This window comes from Muntiacus reevesi, chromosome 10, assembly GCF_963930625.1.
Source record: "Muntiacus reevesi chromosome 10, mMunRee1.1, whole genome shotgun sequence".
In the NCBI taxonomy this organism is placed as follows: Eukaryota; Metazoa; Chordata; class Mammalia; order Artiodactyla; family Cervidae; genus Muntiacus; species Muntiacus reevesi.
In genome coordinates this window covers 45,729,983-45,757,042 of record NC_089258.1, presented here as the reverse complement: position 1 = coordinate 45,757,042, position 27,060 = coordinate 45,729,983, and the positions used below count along the sequence as shown (strand labels likewise).

Sequence of the window (27,060 nt, the reverse complement as noted above, 5' to 3'; positions counted from 1 at the left end):
CTCATGTCTATTGAGTCAGTAAAACCATCCAGCCATCTCATCCTTTGTCATCCTCTTTCCTCTTGCCTTCAGTCTTTCCCAGCATCAGGGTTTTTTTCCAATGAGTCAGTTCTTCCCATCAGGTGGTCAAAGGATTGGAGCTTCAGCATCATTCCTTCCAGTGAATATTCAAGGTTGATTTCCTTTAGGATTGACTGGTTTGATCTCCTTGCTTTCCAATGGACACTTAAGAGTCTTCTCCAGCACCACAGTTCAAAAGCATCAGTTCCTTGGCACTTAGCCTTCCTTGTGGTCCAACTCTTGCATCTGGGACCTTTGATAGCTCTGCTTTTTAATATGCTGTCTGGGTTTTCTTAGCATGTATAGCATCACAAAGACTAAAATATTAGTTGTTGCAATGCTTTTTAAAAATTCAGTGAAACCATGACATGCTTTCCTTCTCTATCATATGAGAACAGCCTAATTAGGATCTCAGTTCACTCTGGTGACCCACATCATGGTCCTTGAAACCCTCCAGAAGCCCCTGCACACTGGTGGGTCTAGGAACAGCTTCTACATAGCTTTTCATCATTTCCATGAGGTTTAGTTCTGTGAATTTTTTTTTATTTTTTAATTTATAATTCCTTGTATTTTATGACAGCTTGATAGTTGACATGCACTGCTATTTCCCTCTTTCAGAATTAAATATATTGTTGGTCACCAATTCTTTGAGAAAGACAAAAGGACTCAGTGAAGAATGACATAAATGTTTTAATTACAAGGATTAAACTAAAAGCGTATGACTTGAGTGTGAAATAAAATGAAGGCTGACAGATGATATCACCAAATGCTAGAAAATCTTAACATTTTATGGGAAGAGTGATGACAGAATTTTTTCCATTCTTCTTAGGGGAAAAAAAGATTTTTTTTGTAAGGGTCATTCATAGGATGCTAAAAATTTCAGAGACATCTGTGTCTTGTCGGAAAGGAAGTGCTGGGTAATGGATCACAGGTTACTTTGTGTCTGATTTTGATTTTTCTTGCATGAATTATGGCATTCTTAATGATGCTTTACAAGGAAAAGAGGCATGAAATCTATTCAAAATTATTATTTTCTCAACTTCATGAATTTTGACATAAAGACATTTGAAATCTCTTTGGATTTCCACAGCATCATCAAACAAGCAGTTATTTTATCATTGTTGTTTTTGTTTTTTACTAAGTAAACATTCCAGAAAACACTGATTTGACAATAATATGTCTGTTAAATTCCAACACTAGGCAATTAGAGTGGGGGATATTTAAATATTTGAAGGCTTCTGGAATATTCGGCTTGACATTTGCAAAGACTAGGAGTGACACACGTAACACTGTTCAATAGCAGATGTGAGGATTGCACACTCACCATTGTAACCCAGGGGTGAGATGCGAGGTGAAGTACATGCCTTCCTGAGTCGCTGGAGACCCAGCTCTGTCACCAGCCAGCTGCAGGGTTCGTCACATCACAGACCATATTGTCTCTTGTAAATGAGTAGTCATTTTCAGACACTCTTAATTCTGAAATTCTATGAAAGAAATCAAAGAGTATTTTAGAAAGGGGTGTTAAGGTTTTCTTGTGATGAGTTTAAGTTTACCCTTTAATGCCATTAACAACTGGGTAAGCAAGAGCTCAGTGTGAAGTATGAGAGGAGCTGAGGGCAATGTCAATATTCTTGGACCCAACAGCAATCATGTAATGAGCTAGGGAAATGGGGAAGAGGAGATTTCATAGTAGGAGGGTGGCAGACTTTATTTTTGGATAATGGGATTTTGACATCACTTGGTATTTGGTATTAAGATTTTAATCTTGCTACAATACATAGTATAGAACCTAGATGCAAATGAAGTTAGAATTTCCTTGTTGGACCTTGTCTGATCTAATTCTAATGTAATGGCTGTAAGAACAAGGTAGGTAAAAATATAAGTGATAGAACTTTTTTTTTTAACCCTCAGTTTCTAGGACCTGGGGATGCAGTGGATTATGAATGGGATGAAGTGGATTGTAAATGGGATGAAGAAGGATGAGGATGGCTCTGCGGGCTGATTTCTAAAGGATGAGGGAGGATTCAGTGCTGTTGCACTAGGGAATAAAAATAGTTCAGGACTTCTTTGTCTAGCATTTCCTAAAAGTGGGTAACAGTGTGTAATGAGAGCTGATGGAATTCCCTCTTTGGGAAAACATTTCTATGGAGAAATGTGACTGTCCACACTCCATTCTAGGACTTCCAGGTGACTCAGTGGTAAAGAATCCACCTTCCCATGCAGGAAAGGTACTAGATGCAGGTTCGATCCCTGGGTCGGAAAGATGTCCTGGATGAAGAAATGACAACCCACTCCAGCATTCTTGCCTGCGAAATCCCATGGACAGAGGAGCCTGGCAGGCTACCATCCATAGAGTCACAAAAAGTTGGACACAACTGAACATGGTAGCACTCTCCATTCTAAGGTTCAGTAATTCTGAATATATTCTGAAATTTCCCTAAGTGCATATTTTTTATTGAAAGCTATTTTTAAACCCTCCAAAATTTTGTAAAAGTCAGAAAATATTATAATTTGAAAAACATGCATTTATTGATATACTCATGATTTTGAAAGCCACTGCACTGAATTTTTTTTTAATGTGAGGACAAGCATTGAATTTTGTATTTTAATAACACTTGAAAATCATAAGAAGCTTAATAGTTTATTTGAATCAAAAGCACATATTAATAAATTAGAATTAAAATAAGTACACATGAGTCATAGTAACATGAGCATATTCACTGTTTCTGTTTTAACTGGTGTGCTTATTTGTACTCATTTGCTCAGTCTTGTCCAACTCTTTGCAACATCATGGACTGTAGCCCGCCAGGCTCCTCTTCCCAGGCAAGAATACTGGAGTGGGTTGCCATTTCCTTCTCCAAAAAAATAGGCAGTGAGCCCCATTCACAGACCCGTATACTCAAACAAGGGACCCTAGGAAAAGGGATGGTGAGTTTTCCTCTTCAGTGAATTGTTGTTATCATTTTAATTGTTCAGTTGTGTTCGACTCTGCAATTCCACGGACTGTAGTCTGCCAGGCTCCTCTGTCCATAGGATTCTCCAGGCAAGAAAACTAGAGTGGGTTGCCATTTCCTTCTCTAGGGGATTTCCTGCCCAGGGATCAAACCTGGGTCTCCTGCACTGCAGGCAGATTCTTTACTGCTGAGCCACCACAGATGCCCTGAGCTTCTTGCCTGGTTTTATCTGCCAACATCCTGCTGGTGCTTACTTAGGTGATGCAATAAGTAGAATTCACTATCCTACCCCTATTTTCAAGGAGATGAAGTTTTAGATGGAAACATGAACAGTATGCACAGGGAAGCTGAGAAGTTCAGACCGCTCAGGGCACACAAACCATCATGTGTTTTTGGTGGCAGGATGCATAGCAAACCCAGGGAGGGTGAAGAGTGCTCAGGAGGAGTAGCTGGGAAGATTCCGTGGGAATGCTCTGAACTTGACCCTTGGGGATAGAGGTGGTTTGGAGGGCTGGCAGTACCGGAGCACATGCAGGCAGTCACCCTGGACCCCGAGGCAGCAGAGGGTGACAGGACATGGCAAGAAAGTGACTAGATGGACGTTTCCTGCGTCCCACAGGCTGTCTCCCCAGGAAATTTCTCAGCAGGCTGATCCTGGGCGGGAGGTGAGGAAGACAGGCAGCAGCAGGTGAGGTCAGGAAGCAGTGGACCCGTTTGAGAGGGTGCCAGGGAGGTTTTTGCCAAGATGTTGGTGAGTGGTTCGGAGGCAGAGGAAAGAGGGAGTCAGAGATTGTCTCCCAGCGCGGGGAGCCTGAGCATCTTTGAGAGAAGAAAAGGGAGATGAAGAGAGTGCATCCGGGGGCCTTGTGGGTCTCATCGTGTTGTCTGGCTGCACGCTGAACTTTCTCTCGCGTCTCTGGCCTTGTTCCTGAACTCTCCGTGAGGCTCTGCGGAGGGGAGGCTTCATGGTGCCCGTGTGAAGTGCCGAGGAGCCGGTGTGTGTCCGCCAGGCTCGGGGCTGCGCAGGGCTGAGCCGTCCGTCACACGTCACACGGACGGTCCCTGAAAGCAGGGCTGAGGGGAGGCGGGAGCCGCGCTCTCCCCGCCTTCCGCCCCAGAGGCCGGCGCTGGTCCTGTCATGGCGGCCACGTCTCGGCAATGGACGCCCTCACCGCGCCGCCTGAGGTGGAGCGTTCTGGAGGCTGGCTTCACTCCTACTTTGTATTTATTTGTTGTAGAATAATAAAAGTGGCGGCGTATGAATAATAGCAGTAGGGATAAATCCAAATACTGTTGGTAATCCCTTACATTTATGGAGTGTACTCATGAAGGGCTCAAAGTGTTTTCATAAATCTTTTACTTATCCTTGTAAACATCTCCACAGTATGGGGCAGGGAGAAAGAAGCATTTCTAGGCATAGTTGGCATTTGGAAACTGAAGAGGATGGGCCCAGGGTTGTGAAGGACAGTATTTTGGCAGAATTCCCCCGATCCTCTTGCTCTCTGGCAGGTCCTCACCCCCCGGCCCAGCCACCTGGTTGGATGGTCTCAGCCTCCCTTCAGCCGGGTGGCTTCTTCCTCACTCACTCACCTTCTCCCCTTGGGCTCCTTAGACGTCATCCAGTAGCAGCCTTTGCCTTCCTCCCAGACATTTTTTTGTGCCATGGGTAGAAACACAAACTGAAGAGAGGGAAGAACGGTGCTTGGGGAATCAGGACTCTTGTCAAGGGCTGCCTCAGAGATAACGCCTCAAGGACTAGTGTGAAGTCCATTTGGCTGTTGGTAAATTCGACTTGTTTCTTGATCCAGTGTGGAAAATTTTCTGGGGAAAAGAAAATGTAACGAATGTATTGGTTATTTTATGAAGAAAAATGAAGTCCTCAAGTGGGACATTTCAAAATTCTTTTCATTTATTTTTTTTTGGCAAAGTCAAGTGACTCTTCCTTAGCGGATGGGAAGAGACATGGCGCCATGTCTTCTCTACTTTGTCAGGTGTGTCTCAGTTCCTGCATTCCTGTCTCAGGGGGAGAGCCTGGAGGACCCTGGGGTGGGCACCTCGCTGGGGAGGGGGAGTTCCTCCCAAGAGGAAGGGACCACTTCAGTCTCTCCAGAGGGAAGGGATACCCTCTGCAGTGGGAATCACCATCTGAGTCTCTGTGCTTCCAGTAGGAACTGGACTTTCTGTGGGCTGTCACCGTGTATTCTGGTTGCAACAAGCCCTCCAGTCTGTCTTGCTTAGGATCTTGTGGGTTTTCTAAGGTTATTTTCAGGGTTAAGAGAGAGTGTGTAGATAGAAGCACCTGATGCACCAAGTGTTCTGTTAAGCGCTGCTTTTATATTTGTGTCCATCTTTACGGTAACACCTATCTATATAAGTCAGGCTCCAGTCTGTTCATCTGATTCCTAAGCAAATAATAGACACTGACATCACAGGGGAAAATAATAAATCAGCCACAATTTGTATTTCTCTATTGAAGTAAAAAAAAAAAAAAAAAGAATAATGTAATGCGAATCTACATATTCCCATTTAAAAACAAATAAATGTAGACATAAACAGCATTAAGATTTAGACACCAGACCTTAAAATTATATGTTGATAAACTTATACTAGTAATAAATAACTTTTTAAAAATAGCTTATTGATGTGTTCCTAATTTTCCTTCCTCCTGTTTTGCCATCATTTCATTTAATGGATTTAGTTTTCCTTAAGCAATATGGAAAGAAAAATCTGAAAAATTTTCTATGGGTGAAATAATTATATAAATCATTTTGACAGTAATGTCAACTTTCTTTGTAAAAAATCGTTGAAAGCTTGTCTTAGTGTTAAAAATATGCAAGCAAATTATTTTGTGTGTGCTCAGATGCTCAGTCACGTCTGACTCTTTGTGACCCCGTGGACTGTAGCCCACCAGGCTCCTCTGTCCATGAATTCTCTAGGCAAGAATACTGGAGTGGGTTGCCGTTTCCTAGTCTAAGGGATCTTCCCAACCCAGGAATCAAACCCACGGCTCTTGAATCTCCTGCCTTGCAGGTGGAATCTTTACTGCTGAGCTGCCTATTTCAATTATGGTATTTGTGATCAATATGTGCAGAAGTTTCTCACTTGCCACCTTGCTCTAGATATTGGCTCTACTTATATTGATATTTAATTTCATAATCTATCAAAGCCTGTATTAAATCTAGTTTTCATTTCTACCCTGTTTTGCTGTTGGGTTATATTAAATTATATAAGCATGCATTGGAAAGGATTTTCAGTTCTTCTTAACTTTGCTTTTGACCCTGAAGATCCTTCAAAACTATAAACTAAAATTTAAAGAATCAACAATAATCAGATGCTTAAAACAATTGCTATATTTTAAGCAATTTGTGGATTTCAAAGTTTAAAACTTGTTGAGTTTTATTTTTTAGACATATTATCCCTGGGCAAAAACAAAGAACACAGATCTTTAAAGAGAAGTTACTTCTTAAATTCTTCTGCAAAAAAAAGAAAAAATGGAACACTACCACTCTGTCTTGTACTATGTTCTGACAATAATCAAATTGCACTCTTTGTAATTAAATGTGTTGTACAGTTGGCCAAGCTGACCTCATCGTGCTTCTGGGTGTCCCTTTGTGTAAACAGATGTGTGTATGCATGCCTGTTTGTTTCGTTGGTAATACTGGAAGAAGCCTCCTCCATGGCGTGTGACGTGCTGTTTGCTGTCGGCCGGCGTCCCTTGGAAAGTACAGGTGGCTCATTTAGAAGCAGCCATATGTCCTGTGGGTGGCTGCCTGTGAATGGGCTGCCCTGTACTGGTGTCCTGCTTCACAGAAACCTTGGGAAGGACAGAGCAGACTCCAGCTCCATGAGCAATTCCATCTGCACCTGAAATCTCCACATCTGTCTGTTCTCTTCTCCTTAAGCACTTGTTGATGTGATAGTAACGCTACTGATGGAACTCTGAGCACCCAGGGTCAGGCTCTGCCTGCACATAGACCCACAGAGCACACAGTAAGTGCTTAGTGAGTGTGTGAAATTAGTGACCGGATGTGCCTTAAAGACGGACAGTATTAAGTGTTGTTTTTCTTCCTGTACAGATTGTGAGCTCCTCGTGGGGCAGGACTGAGGCTAATTAGCTTCTTATCTTCATCACCTAGCAGAATATCTGACACACAGTAGGTACTTTATAAACGCATGTCAACTAAGTGATTTCATTCGTGAATTAATGGTGTAGGTCAGAAGGCAAGATGTTCCAGGTTTATGTTCTCAATTAGTTAAATTACCTCATTTTTTTCACTTTATGCCCATAATATAGTGGGTTAAAATTATACTGGGAAATTATAGTTTCCAACATATTTTATCCGTAAAATAGTAGTGTTACTAGACTAAGCTTCTGTTTATAATTTACTACTTTCATCATCAGGTAGAAATCATGATTAAAAGTACAGTTTAAGAGAATATTAATAGCTTACATTTACAGTCAGAGTAGTGGTATTTATGTCAATATTTTTGCTTAAAACTAAAGTTGTAGTATATATATTTTATGGAATATTACTCAATCATTGAAAAGAAATGATGCCAATTACAGCACATAAATGGACCTAGAGAGTGTCATACTGAGTGAAATAAGTCAGAGAAGGAAAAATATCATATGATATCCCTTATATGTGGAATCTAAAAAGAAATGATACAAATGAACTTACAAAACAGAAAGAGACTCAGATTTAGAGAATGAACTTGTGATTGCAAGGGGGTAAGGATAGTTAGGGACTTTGGGATGACTTGTACACACTGCTATATTTAAAATGCACAACCAACAAGGACCTATTGTATAACACATGGAACTCTGCTCAGTATTATATGCCAGCCCGGATAGGAGAGTTTAGGGGAGAATGGATACATGTATATGTATGACTGAGTCCCTTTGCCATTCACCTGAAATCACCAGAACATTGTTAATCAGCTATACTGCAATACAAAATGAAGAATTTAAAGTTTGGGGAAAAAAAAAACTAAAATGTATGAAAGACATGGATCATCTGAACATATAGCATAGTTATGTCAGACAAATATTAATATCTATCAGATAAGTCATGGCTCTTTCTGCTTGTTGAAAGGAGCCACCCTTATAAAACATTATAGACATTCCTATTAAATGTTTTGTGCATGTCCTACTGTTAACCTCCAACAGAAAAGGAAGTGACTACAATAAGACAGAAATAACTAAGAAAAAGTAGAGAAACTAATGGAAAATACAGACTGAAAACAACAGAGGACAGAACCATGCATTTGTCACCCTTGTGTCCGTGTTGGCTCATATTTTATGTTTCTGCTGCTTGGGAACTTGTCACGATGTGCTGTTATTTGTTATTATTTCTGATTTCTCTGTTAGAGAGTAAGCTCTCTAAGGCAGCCACCTTTCTCTAAAGTTCTCTAAAGTCCCCACTCTTTTTGGCACCCGGAGCCCATTTCATAGAAGACAGTGTTTCCATGGAATGGAGGTGAGGGGATGGTTTCAGGATGGTTCAAGCACATTGCGTTTACTGTGCACTTTATTTATAATCAAATGCTGCCTCTGATCTGGTAGGTAATACGGTCCTCAACCAGGAGGTTGGGGATCCCTGCTCTAAGGCCTGCTACTTTCTGGTTCTTGTCCCAAAATGCTGCAGAGCTTGTTTGTTTTTAATCATTTCCTAGAAGAAGCTGTTGGTGAAGGATTGCCTTGCTTTCCTGGATACATTCACTGGATCTGTAATGAGATGACACCATGTTATGAGTCGATGATATTGGTGCTTCCTCTCTGCCTGACACATGAGCCCTACGCCTCCCGTACCAGCTCTATTCCCTTTCCTGTCTTCTCTGCTCATCACAGGCCATCTCCCTCTGGCCTCACTCATCAGTTAAGCTCCCTCTGCCTGATAAGCTTTGTATGCACACATAATCTCACCTTGTCTACTGCCACATATCCCCAGCTACCACCTACCTTTCAACACTAAATAAGCATCTGTTCCATTTTCCTGCCTTTTTTCCCACTCCAGTCCATCATCCAGAGGGCTTCTGATTATCTCTCTGAAATCCAAATGTGTTTGCATCACTGCCTGTTCAGCTGCCCTGGTTTCTCCCGGACTCCGTCACACACTGACTCAGTCTCAGCTCCCTGGGCTGCTGCAGTCTTGTCCATATCTGCTCCATCTTCTATGCAGCCCTCCTCCCACTCCACCTCCACACACTTAAAAAGAAGCTTCAGCAAATACCCATACTCCCAGAAATGGCTTTGCGCTCCTGGGAGAGACCACATTCTTCCAGATGCCCACGCACCTGTGAAGACTTGACCTAATGCTTCTCCTCCCTCTGGTTTTATCACCCCTGATGACAACTATCCTTTTGGACTAACTCAGGTCTTCTCCCAAACTTCCTGCTTCCTTTTGTGCTTCTCTCATCCTTTACTCTCTCCTCTACTGTAGCATTTATCATATTATTTTGAAAATGCTATTTTCTGGTCTATTTAATTAACTAGACTATAAAAGATAGGACCCTGTTTCATTCTGTGCTTCTCAAAGTCCCTGCCCTAGATACTAAATATGTTTGGAAATTTAGATGATGCACTGATGATAAATTCTTACTGCAGTGTGTTAGAAGATTCACCCTTTGGATATGTTTAAAGACTGATTCAGAGTGAAATGAATAGTATGATTCAATATAATATTAAGAATAGTATGATTTCTTTCAGGAAGATTTCTCAGAACATGTATAAACAATTGGAACTGCTAGGTAGCTCTACTCAAAGTCAGAGTGTAATCTGGAATTATATAATATATTCAGAATTGCACATTTCAAGATGGACTTCTGGAATTCTTACCTGTGATTACATTCCATTATGATAACTAAGCAATATGTTTGATAAAAACCAATATGGTTCCATAAAAATAGTTAATCCCTTTGGTTATCTGATTCTCATTCTGGACTTCTTCAGGTTTTTTTTTTTTTTTCCCCTCTGAAGCTCAGAGCTTCTGAGCTTCATTCAAACATTATCACAATCCTGATGATTATTGCTGTTCTGGGAAAATTCAGTGTCTTTCCACCGGGGATGCTCACATAATCACAAAATAATAACAATGATAATAAAATTTAGCATGTTGGGGAAAAGAAATGGATTAAATTCAAATAACATAGCTGACCAAAAAATCAATTTGAAACCAGTAACAGCATAGCTGAACAAATAGTGTAGATATATAATTTAATAGATAACAATTTAAAAACTGAACACACACACACACTTCACCCAGAATCTCTTTCTTGAATAATGAGATTTATGTTTAAAAACATAAGTTAATCAAACATTTCATGAAACTCATGGTTAGTGAATTTTACTTTCAAGTGAACCACAAAAATGAGTTTCAGAAGTACTCTCCCTCCAAACACATTTCTCTATAGATGACTGCAAATAAATGAAGTTAATAAAAAAGAATTTTTAAGTGTTAGGTGTAGTTCTCCTTATACTGAATGAAGTGAGCTGTTGGTTTTGCATATGGCAACATTTCTTAGATTGCTAACTTTGTTATTGTTTATTTTTTTGCAAAGATTACATTGTTCAAATTGAAATGTCTTTATTAGGTAAAGTAAAGCGATAATAGGTTTCTATAAACATTGTGAGGCTTTATCAATGGTTCATAGGAGAAGGTATCAGAGGTGCATACATGATAAAGACTCTTCATCAGTCATGTCCTCAAAGCTCACCAGAGAATGAAGGTCGTTTCTGTAGAGTCCCTGGGAAGTAGGATGAGGCACTCACAAGCCGACAGTAACCCTCACTGTTCCTCCTGAGTGTATGAAATGGATCGAGTCTACACCAGCTTCTTTTCAAACATAAGTGGTTGATTTGGAAGATAAGAACTAGTCAAAATACTTGAGAGTTAAGTGGAAGTCTTTTGTAATAGTAATATTTTGTTAGAGTTTGAAGAGATATAGGATTTAATCCTTAAAAACATTAAAATTGGGTAATAGCTACAGAAGATGAAGTAATAATTTTCATTAGCCTGATGTTTGGAGCTTGTTTTAACTAAAACATTTTGTTCAAAGCATCTGTACTATTTATGTGACTAAGAAGAAATCACTGGAAAACAAAAAGAAATGGAATTGCTAAATAGATCCAAGCAGCAACTGCAACTCTTAATAGGTAATGTTTTGACAGATAACTTTAATCTTTTTGAAGGTTCTATGGCACAAAGAAAATACAGAAAATCAGTATTTGCACACTGATTTATGTCAAGCTAGTGGCTTCAAGATAGAAAAGGATATATTCTCTATATTTTTTAAGTCATTACTCTATAGTAGCCTTAAGAGTAGTCATTCTAAAGTCTTTTAGATTCTGATTAAAATGGATAAACCTCTTATTTGGAGGACTACTGCTGTAGATCTAAATTAAATGTAAGAGAATATTTTTGAGATAGTTTAATGAACCACAGGAAAAAAATATTTTTCCTGAAATGAACACAGTATGAACATCCCAGAATTTTATATTGTCATTCAAGAACTCTGTTACTATATATCACTTCAATTTAGTTCACCAGTGTCTACAAGCAGTACTGAAATTTTTAAGAGACAATGTTAATATTATGCCCTAATCAAATAGCAAGCAGGGCTCAACTGAAATGACTCTCATTCTGCTTTTGGAGAGAGGCAAAGTATCTATTGCATATGGATGGACTCAGAGTCCAAGGGCCAAGCTGATTCACGGCACAAGCAACAAGAAATAAAAATCTGGGGTTTCTGGAGATCTTTCTCTAGTCCTTTCGAGATGTCAATTCCTCTGGGGATAAATGTCTATGATTCTACCTGTAACTGTGCATGAATTATTAAATCCTGTAAGAAGCTTTGCACAAACAAAGCTCTTTTCACTGACTTGAAAAACTGAATTTGAGAATATCAACATAATAAAAATAAAAAACAAATACTTTTCAAGTTTCTGACAAGAGGAATATATTTAATGTAATGACCTTCGGTAGGTGTAGAAGTTTTAGACATTTAAGTATCAAATGTAGGAATTTCAGCAAAATAATGTATTTCATGATGCCATCAATGATTTAATTGATCTTTAAAAAAATAATAATAACAAAAGGAGCATAAGTAAAAAAATCTGGTAATGAAAAGAATAAGTGCCCTTTCAAAAACAGCATGACTTAACTCATCTGTGTGATGATATGTGGTTTAGAAAAAGACAAAATCTTTCTAGACTGAGTGATAGAAAAAAACAATAAAACAGTCATTTTTCTAATAATTCAACACAGATAAAGTTTAGTAGACATTTGTATTGGTGCATCGTTGTTTATTATTTTTCAATGATTCTTACTTCCTTCCTTTAAAAAGTTTCATGATGCAAGTTTTTGGAGCAGAGGAAATGTTTCTTCAAGCTAATTTTAATATAAATAAGTTCTGTGATTTTACAACTTTGATAGCTTATTTGATGGAAGATTTTAAAAGCCATGCTCTTTGAACTTAGAGGGAAAGTCTGGATAACCTTTAAGCATGAGTCTCTTGTCTGTAGAGCTGATGACTATAAGCTAATGAGACAGCACATAAGTCACCAGGAAAATCAATGTCATTACTTTATCTTTTATAGGCATTAATCTCCAGTGAGGACAATCTTTCATAACAAAAGTCTTCTGTATAACCAGGAAATAACTCACTGTCAGAATAAAAGGTCTCGGACAAGCTGGGCCATTTCTCTATCCAGCCCTTAATCATCCTGAGAAGGTCTTTGCGTCACAAAGTTTAGTATTAAAAAATTAGATGGAATATTGACAACTTTTCAGAATTGAGTCTCAGCCTTCTCCAGAAACTGAGACATTATTGGTTTCTCTTAAAACTGTTTACATCTAGTTTTCATAATCTAATCTTAGAATTTAAGCATCTCCATTTTTGAAATATGTATTTATTCAACAAGCATTTTATGAAGCTAAAAACTCTAGCTTTCTGGTATTCCTGGAAGAATCAGAAGCTTAGGTTACAGGGGGTGTGGATTTCAGCAGAACAGCAGGTGGTTATGTCTCCTGGGGCCACTGTCCTTCATGGATCTCACTCTATTTTGGAGAGAACTTCGGGTCTATTGGCACTTGAGACTAACTCCTCTCATGTCAGATTTACTTCTCCAGGTTCCTGTCACAGGGGTACAAGCAAAAGGGACACGTGTTTGACTCTTTCTGTTTCTCTTTTGAGACCTAGATTTTGTCTGCTTCTTATTTGGAGTTTTATGTTCCACTGTCATTGATACTCAGATACCTAATTTGACTTTCAAACGCTGAGACAGTTTGAAACATCGGTGATTACCATTACCTGTAGAGCCCTACTCCAGCCGTCACTCTCAGCTGGCCACTGTGCCCCAGCCAGTGGTGGTTTCTTGTTCTGGTCACCAGGGCAGAGTGCTTTTGAAAGCACCACCCTGACACTGTCTCATCCAAGCCCCAGACCAAGTGAAACAGTAACAATAGAGACGTTGCTTCTTTTGCTCTTCTGCAGAAGAGACACTATGGCTAAATGATCTGCAGGGCCTTTTGCAAGGCAGGAGTAAGGATGGCGGTTCGACCCGAGTGAGTTCAGCAGCTTAGCATCTTCCTTTCCTGGTGGCTTTGGGACTGTGCACCAGACTACAGTTGTCAGGTGTCTGCATGAGCCCTGAAACCCTATATGCCTGGGACCCTTCTTCCTAATTCTGATCCCCTTTGTGGCAACCTAAAACATCCTTTTGCTTTGTGCTGAAATAGAAACACTTATGCACTGTCCTTCTGGACATCTTGAATTATAGCTATTTGATCCCCTTTGTGGCAACCTAAAACATCCTTTTGCTTTGTGCTGAAATAGATACACTGTTATGCACTGTCCTTCTGGACATCTTGAATTATAGCTATTTGCATTTCTTAAATAGATAAATAGTTTTCGTAAAGGCACAATAATTAAAGACTGACATTTTATAGGGAAAAAAAAAAGTATTTCATGAAACTTTTTTGGCCACTGCATGTAAATTATCAAATGTGTACTGGTTTCCCTCCCGTGTATACACCTGCAGAACTCCATCTGGATTATGTAGAGATTCTAAGGGTAAATGATCATGTGAATTTAAAGATGTATCTTCCTCCATGGAAAGCATTCAGAATACAAATTTGACAGAAAGACTTAGCAAAACTCACACATTCATTTTTTTATTTTGTTTATTTTCATGAAAAGGAAGAAGCAAAATTTAGGTGGAAATAGATGAAAACAACCCATGTATTCCTTCGGGTTTCCAGCTCTACTTTTTTAAATGGTCAAAATTTGCATCGTGATATGGGAAGAGAGATTTGTTAGTGTAGAACTCTCTTCACAGATGGCCTTAAATTATTGCTTCACATGAAAGCAATATACAGCTCTTGATACCACAGAGGCTAAATCTTCATTTCTGTCATCTCTTTCTTCGAGTCTCAGAGGTTAGTTTGATGAAACCATTATGACGATTCACCCGGAGTTTGTGCTACACACAGAGCAGCTCAGGAACCTCACCCTGGCCCCAGGTGGGACACAGAACCCAGCTCTGTGAGCAGGAAAGGCATGGTAATTTCCACGAAGCTTGAGATCTGGGCGTTTTAGAGGAAGTGGGCCTGGAGGCAGAGGCTGGAGTGAGCACAGACAATAAGTGAGGGTGGCCCTCCTGGAAGGCCCCAGGTGTGACAAAGAGAAAGTGTGGAGACAGGAAAAGCTTACATGAAGTCACTGGAGAATCTAGATGCTGACTGGATGTGTGAGTCAGATGATGACAGCCTGGAGCTCTTTGGAATAAAGATTCTCCTTGTGTTACTGAAAGTGGAGTCTAGGTACTTGCTGCTTGAAAGCTAATACTCAAGAGGCAAGACTGGTGAAAAAGAAAGTCATTGCAGAGAGTGGCAACCAGGATAGAAGGTGAGCTTTTGTCCAAAGGCTGATTCCATGCCGCCGACCACACACACACACACACACACACACACACACACACACACACTCTCTTTCTCTTTCTCTCTCTCTCTCTCTCTCTCTCTCTCTCAGCAGGCAAGAGCTTTTACAGATGGAGGGAGAGGGCTCCCTGCACAAACAGCACAGTCAGCTCTGATGGTCATCTTGAAACTGGTCATCAGTGGTCTGATCCGTGTCTTCCTCACTGCTTTAAGTACAGTTAGTCTTCAGTTCCAGGATCGATTTGTTAACATTTCTTTGAGACCAATTCTTGGAATTGTGGCACATAGGTCATGGTGACAGTCTGGGCATCATGTAGTTAACTTCTTCCAGCTGGTGGGGGTTTCAGTATCTACAGGACAACTCTCAGGATATGGCTCAGAAAATTGTCTGCAGCCCTTGAGGAGAAACTGAACATCCTTGACCTTGTTTCACGACTAAACTATTATTATTTTGTTCTGTTTGAGTGCTTTCTTTGGATCTGTATTTTCTCACTTCTCTGATTAAGCTTATTATTTGACTAGAATTTTTCTACAGACAAAACGCAGGTGGAGGAGATGGGGTGGAGGAACAAGTAAAGTGGTCGAACTCCAAGAAACAAACCAGTGGTTAATGGATAAATCCAATCAACACCCACAAGTGTTTTTAAATTCAGTCTTCTTTTTCCTTCTACACTTCGAGGGACATTTAGCAACCCGGTCTGCTTCCTCGGTGTGTGAACACCAGTATGGATGCCGCAGTGACTTCCGTCTACTCACCCCTCCCCTCCTTGCTCACAGGTTTTGACCTGGTGAAGTGTGAGGACCCGGGGACCCCTCACTACGGCTACAGGATCCGGGACGAAGGCCACTTCACCGACACGGTCGTCCTGTACAGCTGTAACCCGGGCTACGCCATGCACGGCGGGGGTACTCTGACCTGCCTGAGCGGGGACCGGAGGGTGTGGGACCGGCCATTGCCTTCCTGTGTAGGTGAGTCGTCTGCACGTGCGCGCGGGGAGCAGGAAGCCCTGGGTGCTCCAACCTGATTCTCCCAGAGGGGGCAGACTTCTATTGCTCTTTCTCCAGTGTGGGTTTAATCCTGACATTTGCGAGAGGCTTTCCTGGTGGCTCAGTGACAAAGAATCCATCTCCCTGCCCATGTCGGAGACCCAGGTTCAGTCCCTGGCTAGGAAAGATCCCCTGGGAAAGGAAATGGCAACCCACTCCAGTATTCTTGCCTGGAGAATCCCATGGACAGAGGAGCCTGGTGGGCTACAGTCCATGGGGTCACAAAAAGTGGGACACAACTGAGCCTGAGTGACTAAACAGCAACAACAATATTGTGAGTGTGTGTGTGTGTGTGTAGGCAGGAAAAACAGATCCCCTAGTACTATTTTACTGAGAAGTGTAGAAGAAGTAATACTTGTGTGTATAGAAAGAGTATTATTAGATACTATATATAGAAGAAGTAGTATTAGCATATATGCTATCATATATAAAATTATATAGAGAGGTATTATTGCTTCTTCTATATACTGAATTCTTATTAGATACTTCTTCTGTACACAGAAATATCACTAGATTTATAACATGGCATTTCATTGTTTCACTCTCTTGACTTTGCAGAGGATACTGGTTTTTCATCAAGATAATGCTGGGGAACAAGGAAATTTAGAAAAGCAGTGACAGGGACAACCAGATGCTGGGATTGTTTTCCTGTGTATGCAACATGAATGTGATGGTTTGGGCTTTTCAAGGTGGTTAAAGTGAAGCCTGTAAGGCCTGGAGTAAACTTGCCCATTTTTGAATCCCTTGCAGCGGAATGTGGCGGGCGGATCCACGCTGCCACTTCAGGACGCATCCTGTCTCCAGGATACCCTGCTCCCTATGACAACAACCTCCACTGCACCTGGGTGGTAGAGGCAGACCCGGGGAAGACAATCAGGTACTCGTTTTATTGGGTTTCAGTGATTTGAGAATAGAAGCATGTCTCCTATTCTTGTAGTGAAGATACTAGTACATCTCTTATTATCCACGATTAGATTTAAGTTTCTGAGTCAAAGGACAAAATGTAAGCACATGGCCAAATTTTTCGTTGGCTTGCATGCTCACTTTGGTATTCCTTTGAAGACGTGTGTTAAGTCATCTGTAGTAAAGATAAAAAGAAATTAAGTACATCAGCTAGCTTTGGCTGCATAACAAGCAGGCCCCCAAAACTTAGTTGCTAAAAACAATAACGTATGTGCTCATGACTTTCTGAGTTGCTGAGCAGTTGTGGTTGGTTGGAGTGGGTGGCCTAGGAAGGTCTCATGCAGGTGTGGGAGCCTCAGCTGGATGATTAAAGGTGGGGGTCTCTCTGCATCAGGTTCTGTTCCCTTAGGAAACTAGTGATGATGAAATTTTCCTAGAAGCAAGACATGGAGGCTTTTCAAACTTCTGTTTGCATCACATTTGCTAATGTTCTATCTGCCAAAACATGTCTCGTGGGAAAGTAAATGTTTGAAGAAATATATTTCACTCTTAATGGGAAAAGAATAGTCCTAAATGATGCTAATTTTAAATTAACAAGTAAACCAATTAAAAGTAATTTTTGAAAGCAAACTCTCCATGTGTCAAAAGGGTGTGTCAAAACCACAGTACAGTATATAAAGCAAGAGGACATTTCAGTTAAAACTAAGTTGTTCTTTAACTGAAGAACATGTTGAAAATGTGCTTTCTGTAGTCATAGCCCTTAAAGTCCCCTTTCTCCTCCCACCACCTCTCCTCTTTCATTCTTTTGAAATCTCTCTACAATATTAAAAAAAAAAAAAAAAAAAAACCTCTGTTCAGACTTCCCTGGTGGCTCAGTGGTAAAGAATCCACCTGCCAATGAAAGAGTCATGGGTTTGACCCTTGATCTCAGAAGATCCCACCTGCCTCAGAGCTCCTAGGCCCGTGTGCCACAGCTCCTGAGCCTGCACTCTGGATCCCCTGCTGAGCAATGAGAGATGCCACCACAGTGAGAAGCCTGTGCACCACAGTTAGAGAGTAGCCCCGCTCTGTGCAGCCAGAGAGAAACCTCCCACAGCAACGAAGACCCAGCAGCGGCCAAAAATAAACAATTATTAAAAAGGAAAAGAAAAAATAAAACATTCCCGAGACAGTCTTAACCACTCCGTTTTCTGTGTTATTGCACCGACCAGAGTTTAAAAGAATCTGGGCATCAGCTCCTTTAAATATGAGAAGAAGCTGAAAGAGACATATACAAAGCAGAAAACTCTTTCTGGGGCAAGCGGATATATGAAAACATTCATGAACTAGTGGATTTTGTCCTTACTCACAAATAGTTTACCCAGCAAACTTAGTAAACCTGTCCTCCTGCAACTTTATAACTTAGTAAAAATAAGATGGGATGCTAAGGAGTAAGGGGGCCTGCTCATCCTGTTCCTTGACACTCTGTTTCTCTCTGATGGCCTCCATCCTCCCTGAAATTCACCAGACTTTCTTGACATTTGGTCACATCAGCATCTTGGGAGTGAGTTAAACTCACATGGAACAAACTATTCCCACTTTCAAGCCATCCAAAATAAATATCCTAATCATGTATGTGGAACAAGAGAAGGAATTTAGATTATGTAAATGTTGCAGAAGTAACTCATTTAAATAATTCATTTAAAAATTTAAGTGTCCATAGTTAAGAAAATGATTAAATAGGTAATTGCGTGGAAAAGGCAGTGACACCCCACTCCAGTACTCTTGCCTGGAAAATCCCATGGACAGAGGAGCCTGGTAGGCTGTGGTCCATGGGGTCACTGAGTCGGACATGACTGAGCGACTTCACTTTCACTTTTCACTTTCATGCATTGGAGAAGGCAATGGCAGCCCACTCCAGTATGCTTGCCTGGAGAATCCCAGAAGCGGGGGAGCCTGGTGGGCTGCCGTCTATGGGGTCGCACAGAGGCAGACACGACTGAAGTAACTTAGCAGCAGCAGCAGCCATCTATTGAGGCACAAATAGGGCATATTTGAATAAAAGAATTTGAGTCTGTATTCTTCATAAAGGGTTCTGCAGATGGCTCAGTGTTAAACAATCTGTCTGCCTACCAATATAGGTGACTCAGGTTCAGTCCCTGGGTTGGTAAGATCCCCTAGAGGAGGAAATGGCAACCCATTTCAATATTTATGCCTGGGAAATTCCATGAACAGAAGAGCTGGCAGGCTACAGTCCATGGGGCTGCAAAGAGCTGGACACGACTCAGTGACTCAGCAACAACATTTTTCATAAAAATCAGTAGTCACTTACAAATGAACTATGTAGAATTAAATATTACTTCTTAACTTTAAATTTCTGAATGCTTGATCTAAATGATATAAAAGCCGTTACACTGAATTTGATTGTGAAAAACCCTAGGAACCATCTGTGAGTCATGAAATGACTTTACATAAACAGGATGTCTTTCCTCTTAGGCAGATTTCAAATTTTTCTACTTCTTTTTATTTATTTATTTATTTATTTTAATTTTAAGTGAAGGCTAATTACTTCACAATATTGTGGTGGTTTTTGCCATACATTCACATGAATCAGCCATGGATGTATATGTGTTACCCATCCTGACCTTCCATCCTACCTCCCTCCCTATCCCATCCCTCAGGGTCATCCCTGTGCACCAGCCCCGAGCACCCTGCCTCATCCGTCAAATCTGGACTGGTGATCTATTTCACATATGATAATATACATGATTCAATGCTATTCTCTCAAATCATCCCACCCTCACCTTCTCCCACAGAGTCCAACAGTCTGTTCTTTACATCTGTGTCTCTTTTGCAGTCTTGCATATAGGGTCATCATTACCATCTTTCTACATTCCATATGTCTGCATTAATATACTGTATTGGTGTTTTTCTTTCTGACTTAATTTGCTCTATATAATAGACTCCAGTTTCATCCACCTCATTAGAACTGATTCAAGTGCATTCTTTTTAATAGCTGAGTAATATTCCATTGTATATATGTACCACCACTTTCTTATCTGTTCATCTGCCAGTGGACTTCTAGGTTTGTTCCCTGTCTTGGCTATTGTAAACAGTGCTGCGATGAACATTGGGGTACACATGTCTCTTTCAATTCTGGTTTCCTCAGTGTGTATGCCCAACAGTGGGATTGCTGAGTCAAAGGGCAGTTCTATTTCCAGATTTTTAAGGAATTTCCACACTGTTCTACATAGTGGCTATACTAGTTTGCATTCCCACCAACAGTGTAGGAGGGTTCCTTTTTCTCCATACCCTCTCCAGCACTTATTGTTTGTAGACTTTCTGATAGTAGCGATTCTGACCAGCTTGAGATGGTACCTCATTGTGGTTTTGATTTGCATTTCTCTGATAATGAGTGATGTTGAGCATCTTTTCATGTGTTTATTAGTCATCTGTATGTCTTCTTTGGAGAAATGTCTGTTTTGCCCTTTGGCTCTTTTTTTTTACTGGGTCGCTTATTTTTCTAGAACTGAGCTGCAGGAGCTGCTTGTATATTTTTGTGATTAATTCTTTGTCAGTTGCTTCATTTGATATTATTTTCTCCCATTCTGAAGGCTGTCTTTTTACCTTGCTTATAGTTTTCTTCATTGTGCAAATGCTTTTAAATTTAATTAGGTCCCATTTGTTTATTTTTGCTTATATTTCCATTACTCTGGGAGGTGGGTCATAGAGAACCCTGCTATAATTTATGTCAGAGAGTGTTTTGCCTATGTTTTCCTCTAGGAGTTTTATAGTTTCTGGTCTTACATTTAGATCTTTAATCCATTTTGAGTTTATTTTTGTGCATGGTGTTAGAAAGTGTTCTAGTCAATTTTTTTACAAGTGGTTGACCAGTTTTCCCAGCACCACTTGTCAAAGAGATTGTCTTTTCTCCATTGTATATTCTTGCCTCCTTTGTCAAACATAAGGTGTCCATAGGTATGTGGATTTATCTCTGGGCTTTTTATTTTGTTCCATTGATCTATGTTTCTCTCTTTGTGCCAGTACCATACTGTCTTGATGACTATTGCTTTGTAGTATATTGATTGATTGATTCCTCTAGTTGATTCCTCCAATTCCATTCTTCTTTCTCAAGATTGCTTTGGCTATTTTAGTTTTTTGTAATTCCATATAAAATTGTAAAATTATTTGTTCTAATTCTCTGAAAAATCGTTGGTAGCTTAATAGGGATTGCATTGAATCAACAGATTGCTTTGGGTAATATACTCATTTTCACAATATTGATTCTTCCAATCCATGAACACGGTATATTTCTCTATCTATTTGTGTCATCTTTGGTTTCTTTCATCAGTGTTTTATAGTTTTGTATATATGGGTCTTTTGTTTATTTAGGTAGATTTATTCCTAATTTATTCTTTTCATTGCAATGGTGAATGGAATTATTTCCTTAATTTCTCTTTCTGTTTTCTCTTTGATAGTGTATAGGAATGCAAAGGATTTCTGTGTGTTAATTTTATATCCTGCAACTTTACTCTATTCATTGATTAACTCTAGTAATTTTCTGGTGGAGTCTTTAGGGTTTTGTATGTAGAGGATCATGTCATCTGCAAACAGTAAGAGTTCTACTTCTTCTTTTCTAATATGGATTCCTTTTATTTCTTTTTCTGCTCTGATTGCTGTGGCCAAAACTTCCAAAACTATGTTGAATAGTAGTGGTGAGAGTGAACATCCTTGTCTTGTTCGTGACTTTAGAGGAAATGCTTTCAATTTTTCACCATTGAGGATAATATTTGTTGTGGGTTTATCATATATGGCTTTTATTATGTTGTGGTATGTTCCTCCTATGCCTGTTTTCTGGAGGGTCTTTATCATAAATGGATATTGAATTTTGTCAAAGGCTTTCTCTGCATCTATTGAGATAATCAGATGGTTTTTATCTTTTAATTTGTTAATGTGGTGTATCACATTGATTGATTTGGGAATATTGAAGAATCCCTGCATCCCTGGGATAAAGCCCACTTGGTCATAATGTATAATCTTTTTAATATGTTGTTGGATTATGTTTCCTAGATTTTGTTAAGGATTTTTGCATCTATGTTCATCAGTGATATTGGCCTGTAGTTTTCTTTTTTTGTGGCATCTTTGTTTGGATTTGGAATTAGGGTGATGGTGGCCTCATAGAATGTGTTTGGAAGTTTATCTTCCTCTGCAATTTTCTGGAAGAGTTTGAGTAAGATAGGTGTTAGCTCTTCTCTAAATTTTTGGTAGAATTCAGCTGTGAAGCCATCTGGTCCTGGGCTTTTGTTTGTTGGAAGATTTCTTTTTTGTTGTTGTTGTTGTCAGAAGATTTCTGATTACAGTTTTGATTTCCATGCTTGTGATAGGTCTGTTCAGATTTTATATTTCTTCCTGATTCAGTTTTGTAAAGTTTACTTTTATAAGAATTTGTCCATTTCTTCCAAGTTGTCCATTTTCTTGGCATATAGTTGCTGACAGTAGTCTCTTATTATGCTTTGTATTTCTGTGTAGTATGTTGTGATTTCTCCATTTTCATTTCTAATTTTGTTGATTTGATTCTTTCCTTTTGTTTCTTGATGAGTCTGACTAATGGTTTGTCTATTTTATTTATGTTCTCAAAGAACCAGATTTTAGCTTTGTTGGTTTTTGCTATGGTCTCTTTTGTTTCTTTTGCATTTATTTCTGCCCTAATTTTTGTGATTTCTTTCCTTCTACTAACCCTGGGTTTCTTCATTTCTTCCTTCTCTAGTTGCTTTAGGTGTAGAGTTAGGTTATTTATTTCATTTATCTTCTGTTTCTCTTTCTCTTCTGTTTATTGCTATGAACCTTCCCCTTAGCACTGCTTTTACTGAATCCCATAGATTTCGGTTGTTGTGTTTTCATTTTCATTCATTTCTATGCATAGTTTGATTTCTTTTTTGATTTCTTCTGTGATGTTGGTTATTCAGAAGTGTGTTGTTTAGCCTCCATATGTTTGTATTTTTAATAGCTTTTTTCCTGTAGTTGACATCTAATCTTATCACACTGTGATCAGAAAAGATGCTTGAGATGATTTCAATTTTTTTGAATTTACCAAGGCTAGATTTATGGCCCAGGATATGATCTATCCTGGAGAAGGTTCTGTGTGCACTTGAGAAAAAGGTGAAATTCACTGTTTTAGGGTGAAATGTACTATAGATATCAATTAGGTCTAACTGATCCATTGTATCATTTAAAGTTCATGTTTCCTTGCTAATTTTCTGTTTAGCTCATCTATCCATAGGTGTGAGTGGGGTGTTAAACTCTCCCACTATTATTTCATAACCATAAATTTCCCCTTTCATACTTGTTAGCATTCGCCTTACATATTGTGGTGCTCCTATTTTGGCTGCATATATATTTATAATTGTTATATCTTCTTCTTGGATTGATCCTTTGATCATTATGAAGTATCCTTATTTATCTCTTTTCACGGCCTTTATTTCAAAGTCTATTTTATCTGTTATGAGTATTGCTACTCCTGCTTTCTTTTGGTCTCCATTTGCATGAAATATCTTTTTCTAGCCCTTCACTTTCAGTCTATATGTGTCCCTAGGTTTGAGATGAATGTCTTGTAGACAGCATATATAGGGATCTTGATTTTGTATCCATTCTAGTTCTTAAACATCCTCTTGTGATTCGTTACCCAAGAACCCGAAAAGTGCACTTGTTCCCCTAAATGCAAAGCAAGTGACAGACACTCTCTGCAGGTGAATCTAATACTTCATTAACTTTTTAATAAGAAAAGAGATAAGAAATTAATAAAGAATGAGATGAAGTAATAAAAAATATACATTTTTTTTTTATCATGAACTGACTTTGTCATTTAACCATTAATGTTCTAGGAAGACAGAAATGCTGCCTACACCGATTTGTTTGGGGAATTTTTTCTTCTTGTGCATATCTTTTAAGCTACTCAGTTTGTAAATGAATCTTTTTATTTAAGGCATAAAATTCTTCCTAATAAGGAAGTTAAGAAACAAACATCAGCACTTGTAATTAATTTACGCTGTCAACATCCAAGTTTATCCCAAAATGTTTCTGGTGATTTGGGGTCATTAAGATATTATGTACTGTTTTTAGTATGGCAGTCTGGAAAATAACGTACTTAAAAGTACATAATATATAATTTTAGATTTAAAATGGTACTGACACCAAGAAGATTAGAGCTTGGTCTCAGCTTGGATATTTTTTGTGTAGTTTACTGAATCTTAGTTATTTCACTGGTATCAGAGTTAATATTATCTCAACTGTTTGCTTGAAAAGTGAGGAATATGTCAGTCATGTAGATATGAATCCAGGGATTAATTTGTGTATTAAAAATTATTAATATGAATGGAATGCCTTACCATACATTCCATTATGATTTGTTAAATGTCAGTGTTTTTCACTCTTAAAGAATAAATAAGCAACAAAATCTCAGAAATTATGAAAGGTTTGTTTTCAACATTTCATGCCATTATTACTGTGTTTATTTTTATTTTGTTGAGGCCCAGAGCAGTTTCTGATGTATACTGCTCTTACTTGTTTTTGAGATAATAGAAGACATGAAAATAGTTTTTGTTATAGGGCACTTGGGTCTAGAAGATCTTTATACTTTTCACACGCGTCCTATAAAGCAGTTTCCAGAACTAAATTTAATTAAAAGTATAATCGCAAGACACTGCAGTAAATTTAGCCACTTGGAGAGTTATTTGTAAACATGTGTCTGAAACCCAGTGCATTTCTTTCTGCACACAGCTGTCATTTATACGGTGAAGGTGGCAGCGTTGGAAATACATCCCACAAGCAGCATCAAGACAGTGTCTTGCATAATCATATGTCTATATTGTTCCTGGCTTTAATTGCTTTTTCACAAGTCTAATTGTCTGGAAAATTCACTTTGAGGGTATTTCTGTTCTTTCTTATGAAATTGCATTTGGACGTGTGGTTGCTGTTGTCATTGTTGCTGTTCAGTCAGTAAGTCATGTCCTACTCTTTGTGACCCCATAACTACAGCACAACGGGTTCCTCTGTCCTTCACTATCTCCCAGAATTTGCTCAAACTCATGTCTATTGAATGTATGATACTATCTAACCATCTCATCCTTTGCTGCCCCCTTCTCCTGTTGCCTTCAATCTTTCTCAGCATCATGGGATTCTATTAGAAATAGCTTGTGCAATATTGAAAACATTAGAGGCCTATCAAACATGCATTCTTTACCAGCTGAGCCACCAGGGAAGCTCCAATGTGGGAGACCCAGGTTCAATCCCTGGGTCAGGAAGATCACCTGGAGAAGGAAATGGCAACCCACTCCAATATTCTTGCCTGGAGAAGCCCACAGACAGAGGAGCCTGGTGGACTTACAGTCCATGGGGTCACAAGAGTCGGAAATGACTTAGCAACTAAACCACCACCACCAAACATGCATTAAGACTGTCAAAACTGCTCCTATGCAAACTTTTGAAGAAAGTGCAATGTGGATTATGGTCCTGGCTGTGCTGGGCTATATAGAAATTATGGAGAAGATCTGATCTGTAGATCTAGGATAATTTTAAATTGTTTTGGACCAACCTTCAAGATCCCTGTGAGACACAGACTCAGGAAATGATTCCACTTAACTGGACATTTTTCTCTGAGTTTGAGGTCAGGCTTTGGTAAATGTGCCAGGAACATGAGTTGCAAGTGTTTTGATGACAAGACTGACAGACTCGGGGACAGGAATCAAAACACCTCAAATGCCCCTTTTCTTTTAGGACCACAAGGGAGTATCTCATTTATTTTTGTGGATAATGTGAGGAAATAAGCAATCAAGAGAATTCCGGCCATCCAAAGAGAGCAGTAGCACTTCAAAGTCTGCCCTGTATGTGAGGCTGGACCCCAGCACTCGTTAGCTGGAGCCAGAGTTTAAGGAACCAGACCAGCCACCTGCAGGGAGTGGGGGACAGAACCCTGCAGGCACCCTTCATGGTGCAAGATCCTGATACAAGCAACTTTGGTCACCTTGCTTCATGAAACAACATCAGCGCCCCCCAAAACAGGGTTCATTCACATTGAGTTACCTTTGCAGATGTGCTGTGAAGGGTTTCATGAAGCACAGACTTCCTCTTAGCCCTTCAGTCTCTGCATAAACCACAAACACGCCTGATCACGTCATGTAGCTTCCAGTGCAGGATCACCCACCAGGCGTCTGCACTCCGTTCAAACACAGACAGCAACGCACGTCCTTGTGTTTCTTCCTTGGCTCCCGGTGAGGATCCCACTTGACACTGTGCAAACATGGATCATCAGAAGGGAAACTGGCCAGTGAAAATGAAAGTGTAGGAAGAACTGAAAAGTGATTAACTCTGGAAGTGAAATTCTAATCACATATGAATGGGGTTTAGGAGAAATAGTTAGCTGGGGGGTGCGGGACTGGCATGACTGCTGTTCCAGAGACCAGTGTCTCACAGACCCCCTGCAGGCACACTCCCAGGACCACTATTGTCATTCCCTCTAAGCCTCTTTACTCCTGATCTTTGTCAGTGCTTGTCTTCTTCCAAATGGTGGAGGCTTTTATTTTCAATAATATGTTCTACTTGTCCTTATTTTTCACTCCCCAATCTCCAATATTCTCCCAACTGAAAAAAAAAACACCAGGTTAATCTATTAATATATTTCTTCATAATAGGCTCTGAGAAAAAAATCAGCTGCATGTGAGCCAAAGCCTTGTCAGCTGTCCCCTCGTTGGTGTCTTTTCTATCCGCGATGCCCGGTTCCTACTTCACAGACCATTACTCTGCTCTTATCTCACCTTCTCCCTGCCCAGACTCCCAAATCCACCCTTTGCCCCCTCCTGCTCTCAGCCACCCCTCGGCTAATGGGCAGATATAAGCTCCTTAGACAGACGGAAACACCGTCTGGACTTGGTGTCTGATCCCCGACAGGTTTGGCCTGATGAATCACGTGCACGTCACACTCAGCACAGATGAAGCATGCGTGAGCTCGGATCCCAGCTTTGTCATCCCGGCTCTCTTTCCACCTGTGCTCCCTGCAGTTTCTGACTGTTGCCCCACCTCTAGATTCTTCCATCCTTGGGGACCGAGTTAAAAGGTCAATCAGAATTTCACTTTTATCATTTCATCTACACATAGTCTACTTTCTTCTCTCGACTCAGTGTCTG

General features: G+C 39.8%; 1 protein-coding gene across 1 annotated transcript in view; it reads left to right on the top strand.

Moving 5' to 3' along the window:
• The window catches only part of LOC136176275 (CUB and sushi domain-containing protein 1), a 1,594,796-nt gene that overhangs the window by 1,276,299 nt on the left and 291,437 nt on the right, over positions 1–27,060 (top strand). The window contains exons 23-24 of the mRNA XM_065946402.1: positions 15,731–15,922; positions 16,751–16,877. Coding sequence (XP_065802474.1) covers positions 15,731–15,922; positions 16,751–16,877 — 319 coding nt within the window. The remainder of the gene's footprint in view (positions 1–15,730; positions 15,923–16,750; positions 16,878–27,060) is intronic.